The sequence below is a fragment of the Cydia amplana genome, chromosome 18, assembly GCF_948474715.1.
Source record: "Cydia amplana chromosome 18, ilCydAmpl1.1, whole genome shotgun sequence".
NCBI lineage: Eukaryota > Metazoa > Arthropoda > Insecta > Lepidoptera > Tortricidae > Cydia > Cydia amplana.
The window spans coordinates 5,241,189-5,264,271 of NC_086086.1; the positions used below are offsets into that span (position 1 = coordinate 5,241,189).

At 36.3% G+C, this 23,083-nt stretch overlaps 1 protein-coding gene across 1 annotated transcript; it reads right to left on the bottom strand.

The window, feature by feature from the left end:
- Positions 1–21,848: 21,848 nt before the first annotated feature.
- Positions 21,849–22,570, bottom strand: LOC134656385 (immediate early response 3-interacting protein 1). The gene is made up of 3 exons (XM_063511906.1): positions 22,422–22,570; positions 22,225–22,326; positions 21,849–21,984 (listed from the first exon to the last, which is right to left on the bottom strand). Exons 1-3 carry the CDS (start codon positions 22,507–22,509, stop codon positions 21,929–21,931), a joined length of 246 nt encoding a protein of 81 aa, XP_063367976.1. The 5' UTR covers positions 22,510–22,570; the 3' UTR covers positions 21,849–21,928.
- Between the last annotated feature and the right edge of the window lie 513 nt (positions 22,571–23,083).

Genomic DNA, 23,083 nt, shown 5'->3' on the forward strand with positions numbered 1-23,083 from the left:
ATCATTCATTAGTATTCCCAAAACTTCATCGAGTTTCCTTATTTAACTTGACCTCGCGTTGCGTAACGAGTATACTAGATTGCAGTACAAAGTGAAACTGGTCCTTGATATGAGTAACAAAGAATAGCAAGTCCCGATTCCATCTCGGCGCCCATTCGCTGTGAACCCGCTCGAATCGAATAAGGTCGATGCTCTCCCACCTACTTTCCCTATGGAATGCTCCAGCGCAGTGTTTTGATACGGACGCGGGACGGTCGGGACATTTCTAGAATAAGGTGTTTTTAATAACACGGCGCTGGAAATCAACCGCACCACCGCACCGGTCACCGCACCCGGCACCGATCTAGGGATGCCTACAACTCCATACGCACGTTTGCGTTACTGCTTTAGGAATCTGTGTGGTACCATAGAGAAAAAAATACATAGAGTGCTCACTCCATACATCAGTTTTAGTACCAAAAAGACTATTAGCATCTAGCATCGAGTAGCGGAACTATAAGTACTGCTACTTGACAATAGATATAGCACCGACCGGAAAGTCTTATGCGGTTGAGATAAGACTTTCCGGTCGGTGCTACATCAGTACTGATAGTTCCGCTACTCGATGCTAGATGTAGATACTGAAATTAATATTCTGAACTGATGTATGGAGTGAACACTCTTGTCTTACTATATTTCTCTATGGTGGTACTGTACTGTAGTCCCTCGCGAAAACCTCGGGAAGGTCCATTCCCAAGAAAAGAAACGCCTACAGTTTGCCAACTTTTACTTTTGCGAGTAAATTCAATAATGTAATAGTAATTGATCCAACTCTTATCTTAATTTATTTAAACTGTATTGCATATAAAAACAATAAGTATCAACAAGTGGCGGACTTAATGCCTTAAGTTGGTCTGTGGCCATAAGGCGTTCTCTGTCAGTCAACCAATAGGCCAAAAAGCTTTTTAACTAAGATTATTTTTATGTAGTAATAAAAATATTTACAAATGCAACGACATACATAATGCTACTAATATCATTTTATAGAATCAACTTTTTTGTGAGTACCGTAAGTAGCATTATTAGCAACCCAATATTGATGCTAACGAAACTGCGTTCCAGTTTTTACCTCAACAATTTCAAAGTGATAATTTACTAGAGCAAGCGACCAATAAACCAGATAGAAACTACGAACTTTACATAATGGAAAACTTTAATTATCTGCGCGTTAAGTTAGATTGAATGCAAGGTACGTAATTGAATAGCAACGAACTCCTTTTGAGGGGCGAGTTATAAAAGATTATTATAGAAAATAATGTACATTTTCTGCCGTATTGTACAGTCACCATCACATATATTGGAGCGCGGCCAAAGCGCCCACAAATATCTACATATATAGTGCTCTAAACTTTCACGATTTTTACTCATTATTGTTCACAACGATTAAGTTTTAAATTAATCTCGTTTCGAGTACGGCGTTGTACCCGTAGTCTTGGAGCCCACGGGGACAACAAAACAAAATATCTATATAGGTATATTCGTTGATGAATGTACGTACAGACTGCTAAACAGGTTTTGTACGAAAAACTACGTTAGTTCCCTTTTTTTTTAAAGACATACAGGAAACAGAAAGTTTACATAACAGAAAGGTTACACAATGGGGTTCTTGAAAAAATAACTACATATTTTTAAAGGGTTGGCAACGTACATGTAACACCACACCCCTGTAAAAGGCACCTAGTCTAGTACCGTATAGTATATGCAATCACAAAACAGGTACAGGTCTCCTTTCCCTGTAGTTATATAAGGGCGCAACCGCTTCCTATACACTAGGAAGCCCGTGGGAAATTGAGTTATGGATGTGATTGAACATGTCTCAATTTACTGTGGTCTGTGACGCAATGTACAGTCAGCTACATAAAATTGATTAAAATTTTAGCTACTTTTCCTTGGTGGTTTTAAATTTAAGTTTTGGTGACTACCTAGAGTACGTAGGTTTTGCTTTTGCTAGTTATTCTGGTTTATTAAAGGGTTTTTTTGTGTTATGAGTTGCTTGAAAGTAAAAAAGAACTATTCATTCAATAAAGTGTAGTTGAGGACACACATCTTTTGACGATTCACTAACAATTTAGTCTGTTCTAGAGATGGGCCGAATTTGCCGAATAGTAATATTCGGCCGAATGTTCGGTTCAGATCTTACCGAGCCGAATATTCGGCCAAATTATAAAATAAATAAAATAAAATAAAATAAAAATAGTTTTATTTGCCAAAAAGTTTACAGGTTTTACTTAACCTATGACTGCCACACTAGGCTACGCCTGTATTGTGTAGTCAGAATCAGAGTCAGAATTATTCGGCTCATCTCTATCATTCTAATAAGTTTATTAGAATAATTACATTACCAAATATTCCCATCTATAGCTGTTCTATTGTACCTATCCGAAATAGTGAAAATTGAATCAACATCGGTGAGGTACAATGAGTATATTCTATATTACCTATAGGATAATCTTAAATAAATCAACTTGAAAAAAAAACACAAGATATAACTATAAAGGCTTGTGCTTGAGCTTGTGTGGGCTCTAGTAAAATGTAGGGACTCGATATCTGAGAAGTAAGTATATGTTAGGTTAAGAAAAAGAGACATGTTGAAAGCATAACAACAATTGAAAAATTTCAATTTTCATTGCATGAATATGAATGAGTATAACTGGCAGCCACTTTTGTAAAAACTAGTGCCTATGTCAATTCTTGGCATTAGTTGTCAAGCGGACCCCAGGCTCCCATGAGCCGTGGCAAAATGCCGGGATAATGCAAGGAAGAAAAGTGAATATGTATGAGTATTCATTATACAGTATACAATGCAGATTAAACAAGAACTTCACGTAAATGTTAACAAAATTTACATTTAGAATTTGAATATGTATTTCCTAATTCAGTTTACATCATTATACTGCTACATAATTTTATAGTTCTATAATTAGAACAACTTATGTTATATTTTCATATTTCTAGCTTGGCGGCAAACTAGGATATTATGGGTTGCCTATTAGTAAGTAGTTCGCAAGATATCTGCCCTCTTTTACTATAAGTTGTCTCATTCTACATATACCTAAGAGGCAAAACTTGGTGATCCCTATGACACTTTCAGATATGATAATTTGACATGGTTCAAGGCATTAGCATTAAATGATTTTTTTAAATCTAAACTATTAAAGGTAATTAACCCTTAAATTAGAGTTTTGGAAGTCTTCAAGTTATTACAATGAAATCTAAGAGGAGTTGAGACAACTCAAATTGTATGAGCACAAATTAAATAGTATTTTGTTTATTTTTTTCCTTAACTCATTCATACTGCTCATTGAGTGGTGTGGTATTTTCAGGATAAATTATTAGGTATTGTAATTTGTGATTATTAAATAAATCGTAAGTAGATTTGATGCCACACTTAATTTGTGCTTGTTTTGAAAATGAAAAACAAGTACCTTAGTTACATTTACTACAAAATTAAATATAGTGTGGTATGTATAAATAAAATATTTAGATCTTAGTAGTGAAATAATTCACACATCAAAAGCAGAATACAAAACGTGAATATTTCGCACAAAACAATTGCGAAGACGAATACTAGAAGCACGTGGCGTAAATTAAAACTAACTTGGATCAAAAATAGCTACATGAATCACATATCAACTGTAACGTTGCAACATTTAGCACCCCAATTTCGTAAATAGCAAGCGGAATGCAGGTAACTGTGCACAATTTCTACAGTTACTCTGCCAGTTCATTTGGAATATCGACTATTTACGTAAGTATGGGAGAAATATTTCTTGCAACATCGCTACTTAAGATTATATATTATTAATGAAATATATACATATACCTCTATAGTGTACTTAATATTTAATACTTACTTTCAATCGCGTTAAATTCCCATCTCTCGCTGCGTTAAAAACGGCTGTTTTGAAATCCATTTTGCTTTGCCTCTGAGCGACGCAAAATCCTCCGATAATTAAACTACCACTTCAAAAACAACACTTTCTTTTGGTAATAATCATTGAAAAATCACAGATTCACGTGGTAAATTAATTCAAGCAACCAAAATGCGTGATTTATTTCAAAACACTCCGATCGACTTCTTTCTTATCGAACAGCTGCACCGCGACGGCGACGGTCTACCATTACTGCCATTTTGTCAGTGTTGCCACGTGTTGCAATTTAAATTCCCTCAATATTGTATAGCGATCTTAATTGCTATAGTTGGTCAAACCAAATTTGTCAGTAAATAGGAACAAAACAAAAACTTTACTCATTATTTTCTTTTGGGTGCTAGTACTAGTGTAAGACAAAGATATACTTGGTCAACCAGATCTTGACAGTAGAAAAAGGCGGCAAATTTGAAAAATGTAGGCGCGAAGGGATATCGTCCTATAGAAAATTTGAATTTCGCGCCTTTTTTTATTTTACTGACAAGATTTGGTTGACCAGCTGTAGTATGTTCTCTTTGTCTATGTTTGAAATGAGACAGTCATCAAATTATTTTTTAAATTAAAGAAAAAGCCTTATTTTTTTTTGTTTATTTGTAATGACCAAAGAGACTTTATTTTTCCTAAATTGCAATATTTAGAAAGAGACAGATCTCTCTCGTGCCTCTCGCTCGGCACGTTTTCCTCGTTCCTCCTAAAGCTTTGGATTCCTCCGAAAACGGTGCCGTCATATGACGGCCGTCATATAGCGGCCGCAAAAGACGGCCGTCTTTACGGTGGCGACATGTGGAAAGTACCACGGCGTCATAACACACCGTCATCCACCAAGGTCAAAGCGGCAAATTTGAAAAATGTAGGCGCGAAGGGATAACGTCCCATAGAAAATTTGAATTTCGTGCCTTTTTCTACTGACAAGATTTGCTTGACCATCTATAATTTACTTGGAGGATGAAATATCATCAGAAGAGGAAAATAATCGTAGTACGGAATCATTTATTCAAATTTCGTGTCATTTATTCAAACATAAAACGTTCACGAAACTATCGACACCGTCATGACCATAGAATTAATATGACTAGAACAACTGTCAATCTTCAAAAGTGCGACCAAAAATGAAATGCAAGTGTGTGCGTAAATTGTCTATGTGAGATCAAAAATAGTGATGTCATGTTATAACATATTAATAATATGTCGGTGTTTGATTGCTTTATCGACTACTTTTTCAAATGTGTTATTTTAAACGTTAAAATTCTACGACATTATGATGTATAAAATAACACCTGCACTGCGTGTGCTATCAAAATCGTTACAGCCTTATCTTAGTCTAACTCTTACTGTGTTGGAAAGTGAAGTTTAAATTTACTGCTAAACATCTGCACCTTCAAAAAGGTATAGCAATCATTATTTGAAGTCGGTTATAAAGGTTAATATCTTAATTATGTCTTGTGAAGAAATGATTACATATGTAGCTATTAATATACCGACAAGTTATCGATACTGTCATCTGAACATTTTGTCAAGCCCTAGCGTAAAGTAACAGTTTATGTTTTTACACAAAATATTTTAAATTATTGAGTAATATGATAAAATATTAGCACACAAAGGAAGAAAAACTTATAATCAACTGTATAAACCGGCTTCTTACACTTTTTATGCTGTTAATTTGACAAAATATTGTTAAGAAAATTTCGCTCGGAATATCATTATTCCTCTGAAATGAATATTTGCTAGGTTTATTTGGCCCCGTGACACTGAAATCCGGTACACTACAAGACACTATCTTCATTGTATTAGTTTATCAAATAGTTTTCTTCCGAATTTGTGTATATTTTTCAAATTGAAAATTACGGTGATACGCTCTTGGCCGTCCGCGGCCGCCGTCAAACTCAAAAATGGTCACGTTTTCTCATTTGTAGTCTGACTCTTTCGCACTCATGCGATGTTCATATACGTGATGGCTTCCCTTTCGCACACTTCAGCTGTCTGTCAAGCGCGAGCTCGACAATGACAGGTCTGTGGTCATGACGGCCGTCATCTTACGTTACGTTGACAGTCAACGTAACGTAACGCTGTCTAGGAAACCGCGCTATCTTGTTTACATAGACAACGTTCTAGTGACGTCAGTCAACGCTATATAGCGGCCCTAATATGACGGCACCGTTTTCGGAGGAATCCAAAGCTTTACCATGGACTAACCTATAGGACCCGCAATCGCCATTTTGAGTAGCGTGACTTTATATTTAGTTCCCAAAAGTATAGCAGATGTCTCTAGTAGTGTCAAATGTTGCAATAAGTGTGATTCTGTATCAATGCCATGTGACGGGTTGGAATGACAACTATCGTCATGCTCTCGTCTTGCCTCAATGTCGATAATATATTTCGTGAGATGGCGCTTCGACCATACCCCGTACTGAATTCGTTTCATTTGACGCATTTTTTTTGGATGTTTGATATTAAAAAAATATAAATATATTCATTCATATAAAATATAAATATAATAGCATTAGCGATGTCTTACTAATTTTAATAACTCGTAATACATTTTTCTGTCACATAATATTAATGTTACCGACGCGCGGTAACACGATACATTACATTTATAGTACATTATTGCAGAGGCCGGGAAAGAGCAATTCGTGGATGAGTTTCGATTTTGTCGGACGACGCGAAGCGGAGTCCGACAAAGAAGACGAATCCACGAATTGCTATTCCTGACGAGGCATATATAGTGCTTTTCTCCAAACATGCGAGGAAATAAGCTCAAATAATAATTATTTAAGCATCAAGCATCACTCAAATCGAACCTTCACATCAAGAATGTCAAAAACAATTCCCCTCTAATTAATTTTTAAAAGTTAAAGGCACAAACTTATTCGGCCATTCAGTACCATTCAATATTCGTTCATTCAATATAATTGTGCAATATAGTTGGTCAAACCAATTTGTCAGTTAGTAAGAACCAGGAAAACTATACCCATCCTATTCTTTTGGGTGCTAGTACTAGAGTAAGACAAAGATAGTATGATTCTCTCTGTCTATGTTTGAAATGAGATAGTCCTTTGACAAACTATAAAAGCTTTAATATTAACACGGATTTAGATCCTTAAAAAATATATAAAAATAATCTTTGATTTTATTAAGCAGTATTCGCACGATCAGACACGAGCACAACGGTCTTGTAAGAACGAGACATGAAAGGCTTACTATCTCACTCTATCCTATAGCTTGAAATGATAGCTGATCGGGTCGTGTAGACGCGGCTCGCGGCTATAATAATTGGCTGTTTACGTTTTTTATTTTTAAAAAGTAAAAAACACTACAGTAATAAGTTATTACTGTAGTGTTTTTTTACTTCCCGTCCGCTAGAAAAGGACAGCGATAGTTTGATTTTTTTAAATTAGAGTTTGACAATAACGAAGATCTTCCCGTACTATTTTTGCTACAATAAGGTGAACATTTCCGAGCATATTGGAGAAAAGTATTTTTACCTATTTGTAATATATTTGATAAAGTTCTATTTTTTTATTGACATATTTATTTACACTGGGTACCATGACAACCTCAAATATTATACTCAACATATGTAACAAGTGCGAGTTGGACTCGCGCACGGAGGGTTCCGCACCATCAACGCGGCCAAGTGCGAGTCGGACTCGCCCATGAAGGGTTCCGTATTTAGGCGATTTATGACGTATTAAAAAAAAAACTACTTGCTAGATCTCGTTCAAACCAATTTTCGGTGGAAGTTTACATGGTAATGTACATCATATATTTTTTTTAGTTTTATCATTCTCTTATTTTAGAAGTTAGGGGGATATTAGGAACCTCAATATCATTTTTGAAGACCTATCCATAGATACCCCATACGTATGGGTTTGATGAAAAAAAAATTTTTGAGTTTCAGTTCGAAGTATGGGGAACCCCAAAAATTAATTGTTATTTTTCTATTTTTGTGTGAAAATCTTAATGCGGTTCACAGAATACATCTACTTACCAAGTTTCAACAGTATAGTTCTTATAGTTTCGGAGAAAAGTGGCTGTGACATACGGACGGACAGACAGACGGACAGACAGACAGACATGACGAATCTATAAGGGTTCCGTTTTTTGCCATTTGGCTACGGAACCCTAAAAATAGAGCAAAACAAGCAAAAAACGGTCACCCATCCAAGTACTGACCCCGCCCGACGTTGCTTAACTTCGGTCAAAAATCACGTTTGTTGTATGGGAGCCCCACTTAAATCTTTATTTTATTCTGTTTTTAGTATTTGTTGTTATAGCGGCAACAGAAATACATCATCTGTGAAAATTTCAACTGTCTAGCTATCACGGTTCGTGAGATACAGCCTGGTGACAGACGGACGGACGGACAGCGGAGTCTTAGTAATAGGGTCCCGTTTTTACCCTTTGGGTACGGAACCCTAAAAAGGTAAGTAATGCATAAAGGCGTATCCAGACTAGTCAATTTTTCGCCAGTCTGATAAAATTCTCCGATCGAATCAGGCCGAGCGGACGCAAATACCAATTTGATTCCCCGATCAAATAAGCAGGTGCGGACACAAAAATGCCAATTTTCACAGTAATTATCTATGGAATGCAAATTGGTGATTTAATTTGTGTACCTACGTGTGGATGCTAAATGAGATTGGCCAATTAGTGGGTATCCAGACGGGACTGATCAAATCAGTCGATTTGTTCAGGAAAATATTTGGCCAATCTTATCTTGCCTAGCGTCCACACGTACAGAAATTAAATCACCAATTTGCATTCTACTATGAAATTTGTCATTTTTGTGTCCGCACCTGCTGATGTGATCGGGGAATCAAATTGGTATTTGCGTCCGCACGGCCTGATTCGACACGAGAATTTGATCAGATTGTAAAAAGTACGTACAGATCCTAGCATTCCATAGATACTAGCTTCGAAAATTGGCATTTTTGTGTCCGCACCTCCTGATTTGATCGGGCAATCGAATCAGTGAGCCAAATTGCCGTTTGCGTCCGCACCTCCTGATTCGATTCCCTTCCCTTCCAGATTGGTGAAAAATTGACTAATCTGGATACGCCTTTACGTATTTGACGTATCAAAGATATCTTTGAAAAATCGAATATAGGTATAGATCAGTAAATAGGAACAAAAAAAACTATACTCATCCTTTTCTTTTGGGTGATAGTACTAGTGTAAGACAAAGATAGTATGACTCTCTGTCCTAGCGAGCGCAACTTTGAGATATTCTGTCAGAAAACTTTCAAACGTGAAGTAAGTAAACATCGTAATAATTTCAATGAAATCTAATGATATTACAGTATAATTATTCGACATATTTGGACGACGGCTGTATTGACAATTACATTAGCATTGTGGTTTTCAGTTAAAATGAACGTGCTTCTGACGGGAACAGGGTTTTTCGTGCCATAACCCATGAAATTTGGTCGTTACCGGCACGTACTGGAGGTGCAAGACATCTGGCAAGGCGACAGGAGCTACATAATCAAAGCCCGAGTGGTTCGTCAAGCCTCTGTGACGGCGACAGCGTATAAGACAGCCTTAATTCGTAATATCAATCGTCATGTTACTAGAGTAACATGCGATTGTTTATAACAAAAGTGGCAAATTCAAGCAGCATTGCAGCACTAATTTACTACATCAATCATGAAGAGAGTTCCACCTAAACCAGCCAGGAACAAAAATGGGGCAAGCCAAGTGTTCGACAATTTACGAACGAAAAGTATTCCAAAGGGAGATACTTCCACGAAATGTATCCTACATCAAAGAAACACAAGTGTGAACCTTTTCAGTTCGATGTCACAGATTTAAAGGAAGATTGTGCCTTGAAACGTGTACTGGAAGTTGCTGAAATAAATTGTACAGAAGATATTGAAATTTCCGTTAGCAAGGTTGTCGGAAAATTTAGTAGAACAGACTGATATTAATATTCAAAAAGAAGAATGTGTTACATGTCTTGAAAACTTTAGTATTTTTAGAAAAGAGTTTGATGTGTACAAAAGTGAAGCTAGACTAAAAAGTCATAGAAAAATTTTTTTTAGTCATAGAAAAAACATTAGAAAAACTTTTATGAAGCAAATGTTGCGTTGGCAGATAAAGACATTTTTAAATTCTGTAGTGACACAATAGAACAATATAATATATAATATAATATAAATATTGGGGGACATCTTACACAGATCAACCTAGCCCCAAACTAAGCAAAGCTTGTACTATGGGTACTAGGCGACGATATACATACTTATATAGATAAATATATACTTATATACATAGAAAACATCCATGACTCCGGAACAAATATTAGTGTTCATCACACAAATAAATGCCCTTACCGGGATTCGAACCCGGGACCATCGGCTTAGCAGGCAGGGTCACTACCCACTAGGCCAGACCGGTCGTCATAGAACTCGTCATAGAACGTCATAGGACGTCAATAGAACAATCAATGTCTGAAGAGTGGTACTCGGCGAGGAGACTAAGAATTTCTTGTGTCGGAGTGATTGTTAGCAAAGATCAGCCTTGGTTGTGCACTAGTGTAGATGGTGTTGTTATATGCGATGAATGTGTCAGTGTTAGTAGAAGTTAAATGTCCTGTATGTTGTAAAAACCACCTATTGCAGATTTTGATAAACAAAAATGTAATGTCATAATGTGCAATATTCGCAGTTTGTGAATGATCAACCAGAATTAAAAAGAAGCAAACCATATTAACTTATACCCAAATCCAAGTGCAAATGTATGTCACTGGTATGACTATGTATGATCTCTTTATATATTCACCAAAAGGTAGTTGTATAGTAAGAGTAGACAGAGACAAAGACTTTATTAAAGCAGCAATTTTAATAAGTGAATAATTTTACTTCGCTCATTATCTACGGCTCTTGTATTCTACAAGAACAAACCAAACTTTGAGTGAGAAAAACCAGCCAAAGCGTAGTTTTACAGAAAAAATATAATCAATACAATGTTAGGTAATTAACTTTTCAAATAGTAGTATGTAGTAGTAGTATTAAGTAAAATAATATGTTTAAATGTTGTTAACTCAAAATGTTTATTACTGTTTTTTTTATATGTATAGTAAAGCTGAATATTGCAGTATCACGCTTTGTGAAAATTTGCAATACGCATACCTAGCTGGAAGGCCTGTAAGTAAGGAACTCAACATTTTTATATCTTAGAATCCTAGCATACCTAAATATTAACCTGACCTTATTTGATTGTTTTTGTTTTGTTTTAATAATCTTTAGCTTTAGACTATGTTTGATTCTGATGTATGTATTGTCCCTACAACACAAGCGTTTTGGCATCCTTAGCTGTAAGTTTATGCATGTGACTGAAATAAAGGAATATGACTAATGGTATGTACAGTAGAGTTCATAAATATGTATGCATTTCTTAACCTTAATCCATTGTACTTGACTTGACTGTACATTAGACTTATAAAAATGTTGATCAGTCCAGTGCTTGGACATATTAAACCCTAACCTGACTGACACATTTTCATAGGTCCACGGGCCCATGTTATAAATATGTGGTGGTCAATGCCTGTGGTTCCTTATGCTCCATGTGCATAAGGGTCCTTCAGGCATGAAAAGTCACATAATATTTACAGGTTTTATGTGTGAAATAAAAACAAATTTAAATAAAAATGCAATGTTTTAATAGCTTTTTAAATAATGTAAATATTGTAAAAATAACTGTTGTTTTATTTGTTTGAAAATATAGGTGGTTGCAGGTTTACTAGTACCCAACAATTAACCTTTTAACCGTCAGCAATTTTTGATCGAGCGTGCTCGTGTCACCACCGACAGTAATTGTACCACGCAGAGTAAGGTTGGCATAGTTACGGGAGTTATAAATGTGCTGTAAAAACCAAATCAGATCTTTATCTTATTCATCAGACTGTGGCGAGATGAGCTGGATATGTAATGTCTTATATATCAGACTCTGGCGGTTAAAGGGTTAAACATGTAATATATCATCAATATGATAAAATAACATACTAGAACAAATTAAATTATTTTTAGAAAATATTTTAATTTGTTATTATTTTGAGTAGTCACACTACTATATAAATTATAAACTGAAATAAATGTCATATACTCAGAAAAAGTGACCCTAGCCTCTAGTGCCCCAGGCTGGAATCGAACCAGCGTCCTCTGCTATCGCGGCAGGTGCCTGTTACCTCTCGATCTCGGTCGGTGGTCTCTGTTTTTTTCTGAGTATATGACATTTATTTCAGTTTATGATAAAATACATTTACAGGAATTTTATGTAGTATCTGATAAATTATTAAGTGCTGCATTATTCTTTCGACATGAATTCTGACTCGAGCTATTTTATAAGTTGCATCGGTCACTTCCCTTGTAAATTCACCTTTATTCTGGAGAAAAGGTGGCATAATAATAGTCTATAGGTAAATTAAACAAAAGTCGTCTCCTTCACGATTTTCGTCGACATCTCTTCTAAATACCTAAAACTGGTATGGATGTGTTCCTCGTGGTCTGTAGAATACGAATTGACCGGTTTTAGTTTATGGAGGGGGGGACGTGTCGAAAAAAAGGGGGGATAGTGGGCGGCCGACCAGCATTGATATGTTCACATCTTGAGTCCTAGGGAGCGTTCAAGTATTACGTAACGAATTTGGGGGTGGGGGGGTTCTTGTAAAACGTTACGATGCGTTACAAAGGCGGGAGGGGGGGTTTAAACTACGCGTTACGTAACATTGTTTTTTAACCCTTCAGAACTTTTCGCCACTTTACGGTACTTTACGCAACATAATTGTGGCCTTTAGGGGGGTTACAGAAAAACGTTACGGCGCGTTACATGGGGGGGAGGGGGGGTCAAAAATGTCCAAAAATTGCGTTACGTAATACTTGAACGCTCTCCTATGGGACCGATCGGTTCGTGTGAGATGTCGTTTGAAAGAGTATTAAACGTGGTATTATTGTTTCATAATAACCGTAGTCATAACTGTAGTCGTTTACAAAATATTGTAAAATATATGATTTTTTACCGTGCATGGATGGCATAAGTACTGACAAAACATGCGTCTAACTCAATAAATTATAACTTTACCGCAATTTTTTTTACATGTTTCGGTGGCTGCCATTCCTCAACCCACCAACGGAGCGGCAGCTGACGTCCACGAGGATTCATCATACGTAGCCGTTAATTGGTCATGGAAACCTGTTCGTGGCTCGCGGTCTATAAGTTTTAATGGTGTATGATATTATATAACCAAGTCATAACGTAGCGGCAGCTGACGTCCACGAGGGCTCATCATATATGGCCGTTAACCAGTATACGAGTTTTCACCCGGGAGGCGATGACTGACGAAATTTGCGCCTGGCTCGGGGTCTATTATGTTTTTGGTAAGCTAATGAAATGTCTCGTATATTTTGTAATAAAATAATTGCGGTATAGTTGTAATTTATTGAGTTAGACGCATAGTTAATCATTTCATTACTTATGCCATCCATGCACGGTAAAAACTCAAATATTTTAAAATATTTTGTAATTGACTACAGTTATTATGAAACAATAATAGCACATTTAATACTCTTTCAAACGACACCTCACACGAACCGATCGGTCGCATAGGACTCAAGATGTGAACAAATGTGCTATTATCTATGAAAAGGGACTTTATTGCCGATGGCGCTTACGACACTGACATCGATAAGCAAAAAACGTAGTAGTTTAAAATTGGGGATTCTGGCACATGTTTAGTTGTTTTGATTCCCAATTTAGCAATTAAGTTTCTTTGAATACTGGAACATTCAATGTTGCTGTCTATCCAATGCGGAGGTAAATTTATGTTATGTGACGCTGATGAACTGATGAAGTCATGTTGTGTTAGAAAACTTAAATTGGATTTAAAGGTCCCTTTGTAGTTTTTTATAATTAACTCTTAAACGGTGGCCTGTAGCAAAAATGTTCTGATACATAAGTAATCTTCATAAAATTTTCTACATTAAATATTCTATACGCTTTTTCGCTAGGATCAATATTTAAAAAAATATTTAAGGGAGAAAGTTAATTATAATCAATTGTTAATATTTTTTGTAAATAACTCGTAAACGGTGGCCTGTAGCGAAAAATGTTCTGATACATAAGTAATCTACATAAAATTTTCTACATTAAATATTCTGTACACTTTTTCGCTGGGATCAATATTTAAAAAAATATAAAAGGGAGAAAGTTAATTATAATCAATTGTTAATATTTTTTGTTAATAACTCGTAAACGGTGGCCTGTAGTAAAAAATGTTTTGAAACATAAGTAATCTACATCCAATTTTCTACATTAAATATTGTATAAAAAATTCGGTAGGTTCAATATTTAAAAAAATATTTAAGGGAGAAAGTTAATGGGGAAGTTAGTGCACTGAGTTGTCCCTTTTGTCCCAGGCGATGCCGCTTGACACAATTGTTCCTTGGATCATACTTAATTGATCTGAAGTCTTAACCTGGATATTAACTTTTGGCTTCCCCCCAAAAAGGGAGAGGAGAAAAGTGGTTCCGGCTGTACACTGCGCTCTGTTTGATATAAAACCGCAATCCGATGATTGATTGACATAATTGTTCTCCCAGAAGCAGGTTCGTGGGGTATTTGTCTTTGGTACGGTCGTATAGAGGGCGGCTGGGTCACCTCCATAAAATTCCGACTTTTGGTCTACCGCTTCCGGTCAGAAAAATGTTTGACGGCCCGGCCAAACGGTCGGATTTAGGTGGGAGGTGCTCGACCAAATGTCATATTTTACCCTGGCAGATTTTGACGCCGCCATTTTTTTTTTCAAAATGGCCGACTTTATTTTTTTATTTTTTCAAGTTTGTCCTAGCGCGCCGAAATTTTGGTCACGAAAAGTCGGGGTCCCCTAGATTCCTATGAAAAATTTTTTTTTTGTAAAATGTTTATTTGCGGAAAAACTGGGCACTTTTATTTTGTATGGTAACTTTTAAACGATGGATGATAGGTGGGGGGTGCTCGACCAAATAACATAGAGGGCCTCGAGGGAAATAAAACTGCATTGAAAAAAAATCAAACTGGCCGACTTTTTTTTTTTTAAATTTCAAGTTGCTCCGAGCGCACCGAGATTTGGCATGGCAGGAGGCCTACGGCCTTCGGCCCGCCGTTTCGCTTGTCTAAGCCACTTTTACTATTGGGTCGTGTTTAAGCTCCAACTTCCCCCTCTCGTGTAACGCTTCGGGTCTTCGGCTCTACGCGGAGCTCGGCCTTCGGCCTTCGCGAACCTCGACGCTTCGCCAACGCTCGCTTATCAAGACAGTTGACTTGGTAGAACGCTTGGAAGCGCTGCATTCACGCAGCTCGGTTTTCGGCCTCGCTTTAAATTACTGGGGGTTGTACGCTTGGGAGTCGGTGTGAAGGCTCCGGGCCTTTGGCCCTCCGCCGGGGTCGGCCTTCGGCCTCCCAGCCTGAAGCTCGCCCTTCGGGCTCGCTTAACACAGTTTTTGTATAGGATTTTGCTTGGTTCGTCATTCCCGCAGCTTGGCCTTCGGCCTCGCCTAAAATTACTGGGGGTAGGCCACGCTTGGACACTCGGGCTCGCTTAACCTACTTGGAAATTTGACTTTTGCCCGTGTCCGCCGCCATGTTGGACTTTTCCAAATAAATTTTTCACATAGTATTCTTGGGCCCCCAGGCTTGTCGCATCCAAATCTCAGCGCGCTCGGACTAACTTAAAAAAAAAAGGCCATTTTGAAAATTTTTAAATGCAGTTCCATTTTTCTCGAGGCCCTCTATGACATTTGGTCGAGCACCCCCCACCCATCTCGCACCGTTTAAAAGCTGCCATACAAAATAAAAATTACCATTTTTTCCGTCATCTTGGGTTTTATAAAAAAAAAAAAAAATTATAGGAATCTAGAGGCCTCTATCTCCTGCCATGCCAAATCTCGGAGCGCTCGGACCAACTTGAAAAAATTAAAAAAAAGTCGGCCATTTTGAATTTTTTTCAATGCAGTTTTATTTCCCTCGAGGCCCTCTATGACATTTGGTCGAGCACCCCCCACCTATCACGCACCGTTTAAAAGTTACCATACAAAATAAAAGTGCCCAGTTTTTCCGCAATTAAAACATTTTACAAATAATCTAGGGGACCCCAAGTTTCCGTGACCAAAATTTCAGCGCGCTAGGACAAACTTGAAAAAATAAAAAATAAAAGTCTGCCATTTTGACAAAAAAATGGCGGCGTCAAAAACTGCCAGGGTACCTCTATGACATTTGGTCGAGCACCCCCCCCACCTAGGTCCGACCGTTTGGCCGGGCCGTCAAACATTTTTCTGACCGGAAGCGGTAGACCAAAAGTCGGAATTTTCTGGAGGTCACCCAGCCGCTCTCTATACGACCGTACCAAAGACAAATACCCCACGAACCTCCTGGGAGAACAATTATGTCAATCAATCATCGGATTGCGGCTTTATATCAAACAGAGCGCAGTGTACAGCCGGAACCACTTTTCTCCTCTCCCTTTTTGGGGGTAAGCCAAAAGTTAATATCCAGGTTAAGGCTTCACATCAATTAAGTATGATCAAAGGAACAATTGTGTCAAGCGGCATCGCCTGGGACAAAAGGGACAACTCAGTGCACTAACTTCCCCATTAACTTTCTCCCTTAAATATTTTTTTTAAACATTGAACCTACCGAATTTTTTTATAGAATATTTAATGTAGAAAATTGGATGTAGATTACTTATGTTTCGGAACATTTTTTGCTACAGGCCACCGTTTACGAGTTATTAACAAAAAATATTAACAATTGATTATAATTAACTTTCTCACTTAAATATTTTTTTAAATACTGATCCCAGCGAAAAAGTGTACAGAATATTTAATGTAGAAAATTTTATGTAGATTACTTATGTATCAGAACAGTTTTTGCTACAGGCCACCGTTTATGAGTTATTTACAAAAAATATTAACAATTGATTATAATTAACTTTCTCCCTTAAATATTTTTTTAAATATTGATCCCAGCGAAAAAGTGTACAGAATATTTAATGTAGAAAATTTTATGTAGATTACTTATGTATCAGAACATTTTTTGCTACAGGCCATCGTTTACGAGTTATTTACAAAAAATATTAACAATTGATTATAATTAACTTTCTCCCATAAATATTTTTTTAAATATTGATCCCAGCGAAAAAGTGTACAGAATATTTAATGTAGAAAATTTTATGTAGATTACTTATGTATCAGAACATGTTTTGCTACAGGCCACCGTTTACGAGTTATTTACAAAATTATTAACAATTGATTATAATTGACTTTCTCCCATAAATATTTTTTTAAATATTGAACCTACCGAATTTTTTTATAGAATATTTAATGTAGAAAATTGGATGTAGATTACTTATGTTTCAAACCATTTTTTGCTACAGGCCACCGTTTACGAGTTATTAACAAAAAATTGATTGATTAATTGTTTGATTATAATTAAGTTTCTCCCTTTTATATTTTTTTAAATATTGATCCCAGCGAAAAAGTGTACAGAATATTTAATGTAGAAAATTTTATGTAGATTACTTATGTATCAGAACATTTTTTGCTACAGGCCACCGTTTACAAAAAATATTAACAATTGATTATAATTAACTTTTTCCCTTAAATATTTTTTTAAATATTGATCCTAGCGAAAAAGCGTATAGAATATTTAATGTAGAAAATTTTATGAAGATTACTTATGTATCAGATCATTTTTGCTACAGGTCACCGTTTAAGCGTGCAACTTCATGTGATGTTGAATAAAACTTTTCTATGTCTATGTCTAAGAGTTATTTATAAAAAACTACAAAGGGACCTTTAAATCCGATTTAAGTTTTCTAACACAACATGACTGATCAGTCCATCAGCGTCACATAACATAAATTGACCTCCGCATTGGATAGACAGCAACATTGAATGTTCCAGTATTCAAAGAAACTTAATTGCTAAATTGGGAATCAAAACAACTAAACATGTGCCAGAATCCCCAATTTTAAACTACTACGTTTTTTGCTTATCGATGTCAGTGTCGTAAGCGCCATCGGCAATAAGCTCCCTTTTCATAGATAATAGCACAAATATCAATGATGGTCGGCCGACATCTTTGCCCCCCCCCCTTTTTTCGACCCGTCCCCCCCTCCATAAACCAAAACCGGTCAATTCGTATTCTAGAGATCACGAGGAACACATCCATACCAGTTTTAGGTATTTAGAAGAGATGTCGACGACTTTTCTCAAAACAGGCCGGTTTCCTCCAGTCTAAAAAAACAATTTCTTTTCCACTTTCATCAATTACATTCTTTATTGCCGGAAATCCCTTATCAGCCAAGACAATATCCCAATTTTTTAAGTAGTCTACAAATCCTGACTCGTTATTTGGGAGACACTTTTTCTTCCACCACATTCTTTTGACTTGAACGATATGAAGCCTCCCTGGAGTAATACCAATAAGCACTTTTGAGGTAAAACCCTTTTTATAGTGTGAGTAGCAATACACACGATTAGCAAAACTTGATGGTACTTCTATACTTGCTCTGTAGGTACTATAGGCAACTCTGTACTCTAGTGTTACTATACTCCGGACGGAAGCATTCTAGCCAAAAAACCAAATTTGATGTAACAGCTGCTACTTCTTCAACATACGGGCAGAATATTCTTGACACTGTTGTTCTATGAATACCGAACAAAACACTGAGTGCTGAAAATGTGACACCAAGTTTTATTTTCATCAAGAAAAGTAGAAGTCTATCTTTTTCGCTCACCATATAATTTATTTGTGTAGTTTTTAATAAAAAGTTGAAGTTGTTAAGAGTAACACCTGCAAGATCTACAAGCTGCGGCCGATTGCATAACAAATTACAACTTGCTACAACTAATATTACAAGCGGAACTCCTTTTCTAATTTAACTTATTAAATAAGGAGTTCCGGTTGTATTATTAGTTGTAGTTTGTTATGCAATCGGCCCCTGTTCGTTGGTTTTAATAAATTAAAATCCAGCAAAATATTTACTGTCAGTTATGGTGGCTAGATCCAGAGAAATACTTTTAGCAGTATTACAGACTTCGAGTTTTGTTATTTTAAAATGCTTAATAATCTTCGTACACTGGTACTGATATCTACATATTTCTGTTTGAACTTCGGCATCACGTTTTTTTACCATAAAATATGTACCTGTTGCACGTAAACGTCTTTCCTGGATTTTGTACACCTGTATACAGGTCCACTTGACATTCACTATCAATATTTTGAAGTCACACTAACACTATTTTCCAGCAATTCAAAGTCACTTGTATTAGTTGTATTAATAGCACTAACAGCTTCTATTTTTTCGCGTTTCTTCGTTCCATATAACGTTGGAACCTCGATATTGCCGCATTTTCGTCAATCCGTCTTGATTTGTCTCGATTCTTGGAACATAGCTGGGACTGGCTTGTTCATCACTTTCATCAGCCTTTCTACCAACAATAAAGTAAGCACTGCAAATTCTGTCGTCCGGTTTTGAGTGCCATCGGGACTATAACAAAATAATTCACCGTTAAAACTTGATACGTTTACAACATAAATCAAATTTTTGCGTATTTAAGGAAGGTATGATTTTAGAGGTTAGGTTAGGTGACTTACTTTTTTTCTCCTTACGGCAATTATCCATTTATTGCGTGTTCTTGTTTCCACACTACTTTTGGAAATCTATAAAATTTGCAGTCACTATTTCTGCTAGTGTTTACACAATTAACGACAACACATCTTGCTGTGAAGACCATTTTTATCTAAAACATATACATTTGATTGCTATCTGTGACAAAAAACGAAAGTCAGCCCTAATTATAATAATAACAACTAACTCACACAATGACACGTGTACAGATGCGCTGTTCACACATAGAAACGCAAATGATGCGGTAGTATACTCGGTCAACCAGATCTTGACAGTAGAAAAAGGCGGCAAATTTGAAAAATGTAGTCCCATAGAAAATTTGAATTTCGCGCCTTTTTTTACTGACAAGATTTGGTTGACCAGCTACCTAATATTAAAATTATTGCGCCATCTATCCATTCGTTTAAGAAAAACTAAGAACTACACCTTAACAACTACAACGTCTACAACTCTTCTAGTGGCAGCGCCCTCTTGCGGAATGGGCTACACAACCTACAGCCCGCTGAATGACCGACGCCATCTAAGTCTAATACAAAAAAAATGTTTTCTTCCGGGGTACGCTACTCAAAATGGCGATTGCGAGTCCTAATAGGTTAGTCCATGGCTTTACCAAGCGAAATTAGACGCTTAATTAATTGAAATATAGTACAGGTCAAGCAGATCTTGTCAGTAGAAAAAGGCGGCAAATTTGAAAAATGTAGGTGCGAAGGGATATCGTCCCATAGAAAATTTGAATTTGGCGCCTTTTTCTACTGACAAGATTTGCTTGACCAGCTATACTTCATGTATCTTTGGGTTGAGGTTAATTTTAAAAATAATTGAAGAAATATTATTTTACCATATTCTTAAAAGTTACATTTCTAAATAAATTAATTTCTACAATTTCTTGTCGGGCTATACTGTTTCTGTTCCACTCACCAGAAAATATGCTGAAAAGGGACAACATTTAATAACTCCCTACTCATTAGTCGAGTACGATAATAGTTCTGTTTTGTTTTTCACTATCTCGGACCAAAAAATTTTTTTTCAGATTCTACTTTTTTCCCTACAATGAAGGTATGCTTTTAAAGCTGGCAACATTGTAATAGGGATGACATTGAACTGTCAAAGTCAAAGCTTTTACATTATTTTACATGGCAACCCACACTAGAGGGAGCCCAAAGTAAGAGTAAGCACGCACGAGCAACTTTGTCTCCGCAACTTTATATTTTCTCTCTATCGCGCTCAAGTGTCGAAGTCAAGTGCGACAGAAACAAAATATAAAGTTGCGGAGACATAGTTGCTCGTGCGAGCCCACTCTAAAAATTGAAAAATATACCTATAGCTAGTCAAGCAGATCTTGTCAGTACAAAAAGGCGGCAAATTTGAAAAATGTAGGCGCAAAGGGATATCACCCCATAGAAAATTTTAATTTCGCGCCTTTTTCTACTGGCAAGATTTGCTTGACCATCTATAGTTTAATACGCGATATAAGTTTTAATTAATAAAACGCTTGCAAATGCAGCAAGTTTGAGTTTATGCAATAAGGGCATAATAAGGGCTCATTTAGACAGTGCGAGAACTCGAATGTGAGTTTCATTACACAGCATTATTTGATCGGTCGGCTGAATTGCTGTAACCTCAATGGTCCGCAATGTACCTAACTAAAATCGCATGCCAGTTCGCGCGCCATCTAAATGAGCCCTGAAACCTAACTTACATAGATAATTGGAAATAAAACAACCATTAGGTATGATATTTGTTCTTATGATTAGAGACACTTCACTTCTACTTCAGACAAGACAGCATGCTAGTGGTTATTGTTGATTTTGTTCAATGTAAGATCTCTCTAAGAACTTTGCAGATTATTCTAATATCCACCATAACTTTAGTACCATTAAGTTCAGGTGGAAAATGTGATTATTGCATCGGAAACTAACTTCTGTAATGTTGTTTTACTGTACACATGTATCGGCTTTATTTTATCAGCAATAGATCGCATTCCAGTAGTAGTTTTAGTTACTTTAAGAACTCTACATCAACAAAATGAGACCTTTAGCCCCTAACAGACACATTTTGGTCACTCCAGCCAGCCCTGACTAATCATTGGATGCTAAAGCTGAAGCTTGGGTGGAAATTAAAATAAATGCATAAAGAATACCTACACCCCCACCTCCCTGAATACCTCATAGTGTATGTGTCTTTTAGTTTCTTTAAAACCATGTCAATCAACAGTAATAATATACACTGGCATGCTACCAAAGCAGCAGTTATTTGGGTTTTTGTTATAAATCTTGCTTCTTCTTTAACTGTATTATCCCAATAGTAACTTGAATATGATAGTGAGTATGTTTAGTAGAATCAGCGGAACTGAAAAAAAAAATTACATATAAAATATGAGAGATACATATGTACCTCACTATGTTGTTGAACATCATGAGAACGAAAACAGCAAACAAAAACAAGAGTTTAAAATATAGAATACAACATGCAAAGTACAAAAATCAATGCAAACATGATTTGAGAAATAGAGTTCTCGGTCTTGAAATTCGCCATGAAATGATAATAGAACAAGTTTGACTGCACTTTAAAAGTTAATTAAAAACTTACTTCTCGTCACTGTTCTTATGGACCTAACTAAGTTTAAGATCTGGTATTTCACTGTTGACTGATCTTCAAATCCTTGGCTGTGACTTTGAGCTCCCCATCCCACTGAAACACGAAATAAGTACATGCGATTTTAGAACATAAATACTAACTAAATTCAACAGCAGCTGCAAGATTTAAGGAAGAGAGGTTATGCTTACTTTTTACCATAAATCTTTCTTCGTGAAGTACGCAGACTGCATTGAGACAAAGTAATGTGGCTTCAAACAAATTCCACAAAGTAAGCATTTCGAGAAAATACTGAAAGAAAACCTAATTCTGAGGTAAATTAAAATCGCAATGGTTTGTTTTGAGTTGAGTATTTTGTTTGACGTAAAACTGACAAATCGACAAGGCAGTGTTGCCAGAGATCGATGCCAAAACTGTGTGATTTTTGATTAAAACGCACAACATTCTTGGGCAAGTGTTTTCAAGTTCATTGTTTTATAAGTATATTTCAGAGGGGGAGGACACTAGAAATGTAGTTAACGTCACTAAAGATGCAGGCGATTTCTATATTTTGCCCCCGACAACATACTATTGCGTAAAGTTGACTGCCGATTACACAAACTACATCACCAGATGTCACTATAAAATTCATATAATTTTAGTGGCATTAATATTAAAATAAAAATAAGTACGAATTAGTATTTTTAATTATTATAATTTTCAATTAATTTTGCGAAAAAATAAGAATTTTGTTAAAATGTGATTTATAGCTAGTCAAGCAGATCTTGTCAGTGAAAAAAGGCGCGAAATTCAAATTTTCTATGGGACGATATCCCTTCGCGCCTACATTTTTCAAATTTGCCGCCTTTTTCTA

Coding starts and splice junctions, on each gene's coding strand:
- LOC134656385 (XM_063511906.1), bottom strand. CDS start 22,509: ATGCTTACTTTGTGGAATTTGTTTGAAGCCACATTACTTTGTCTCAAT. Junction 22,327..22,421: donor AGAAAGATTTATGGTAAAAA/GTAAGCATAACC, acceptor TTCGTGTTTCAG/TGGGATGGGGAGCTCAAAGT. Junction 21,985..22,224: donor CATAAGAACAGTGACGAGAA/GTAAGTTTTTAA, acceptor TTTTTTTTTCAG/TTCCGCTGATTCTACTAAAC.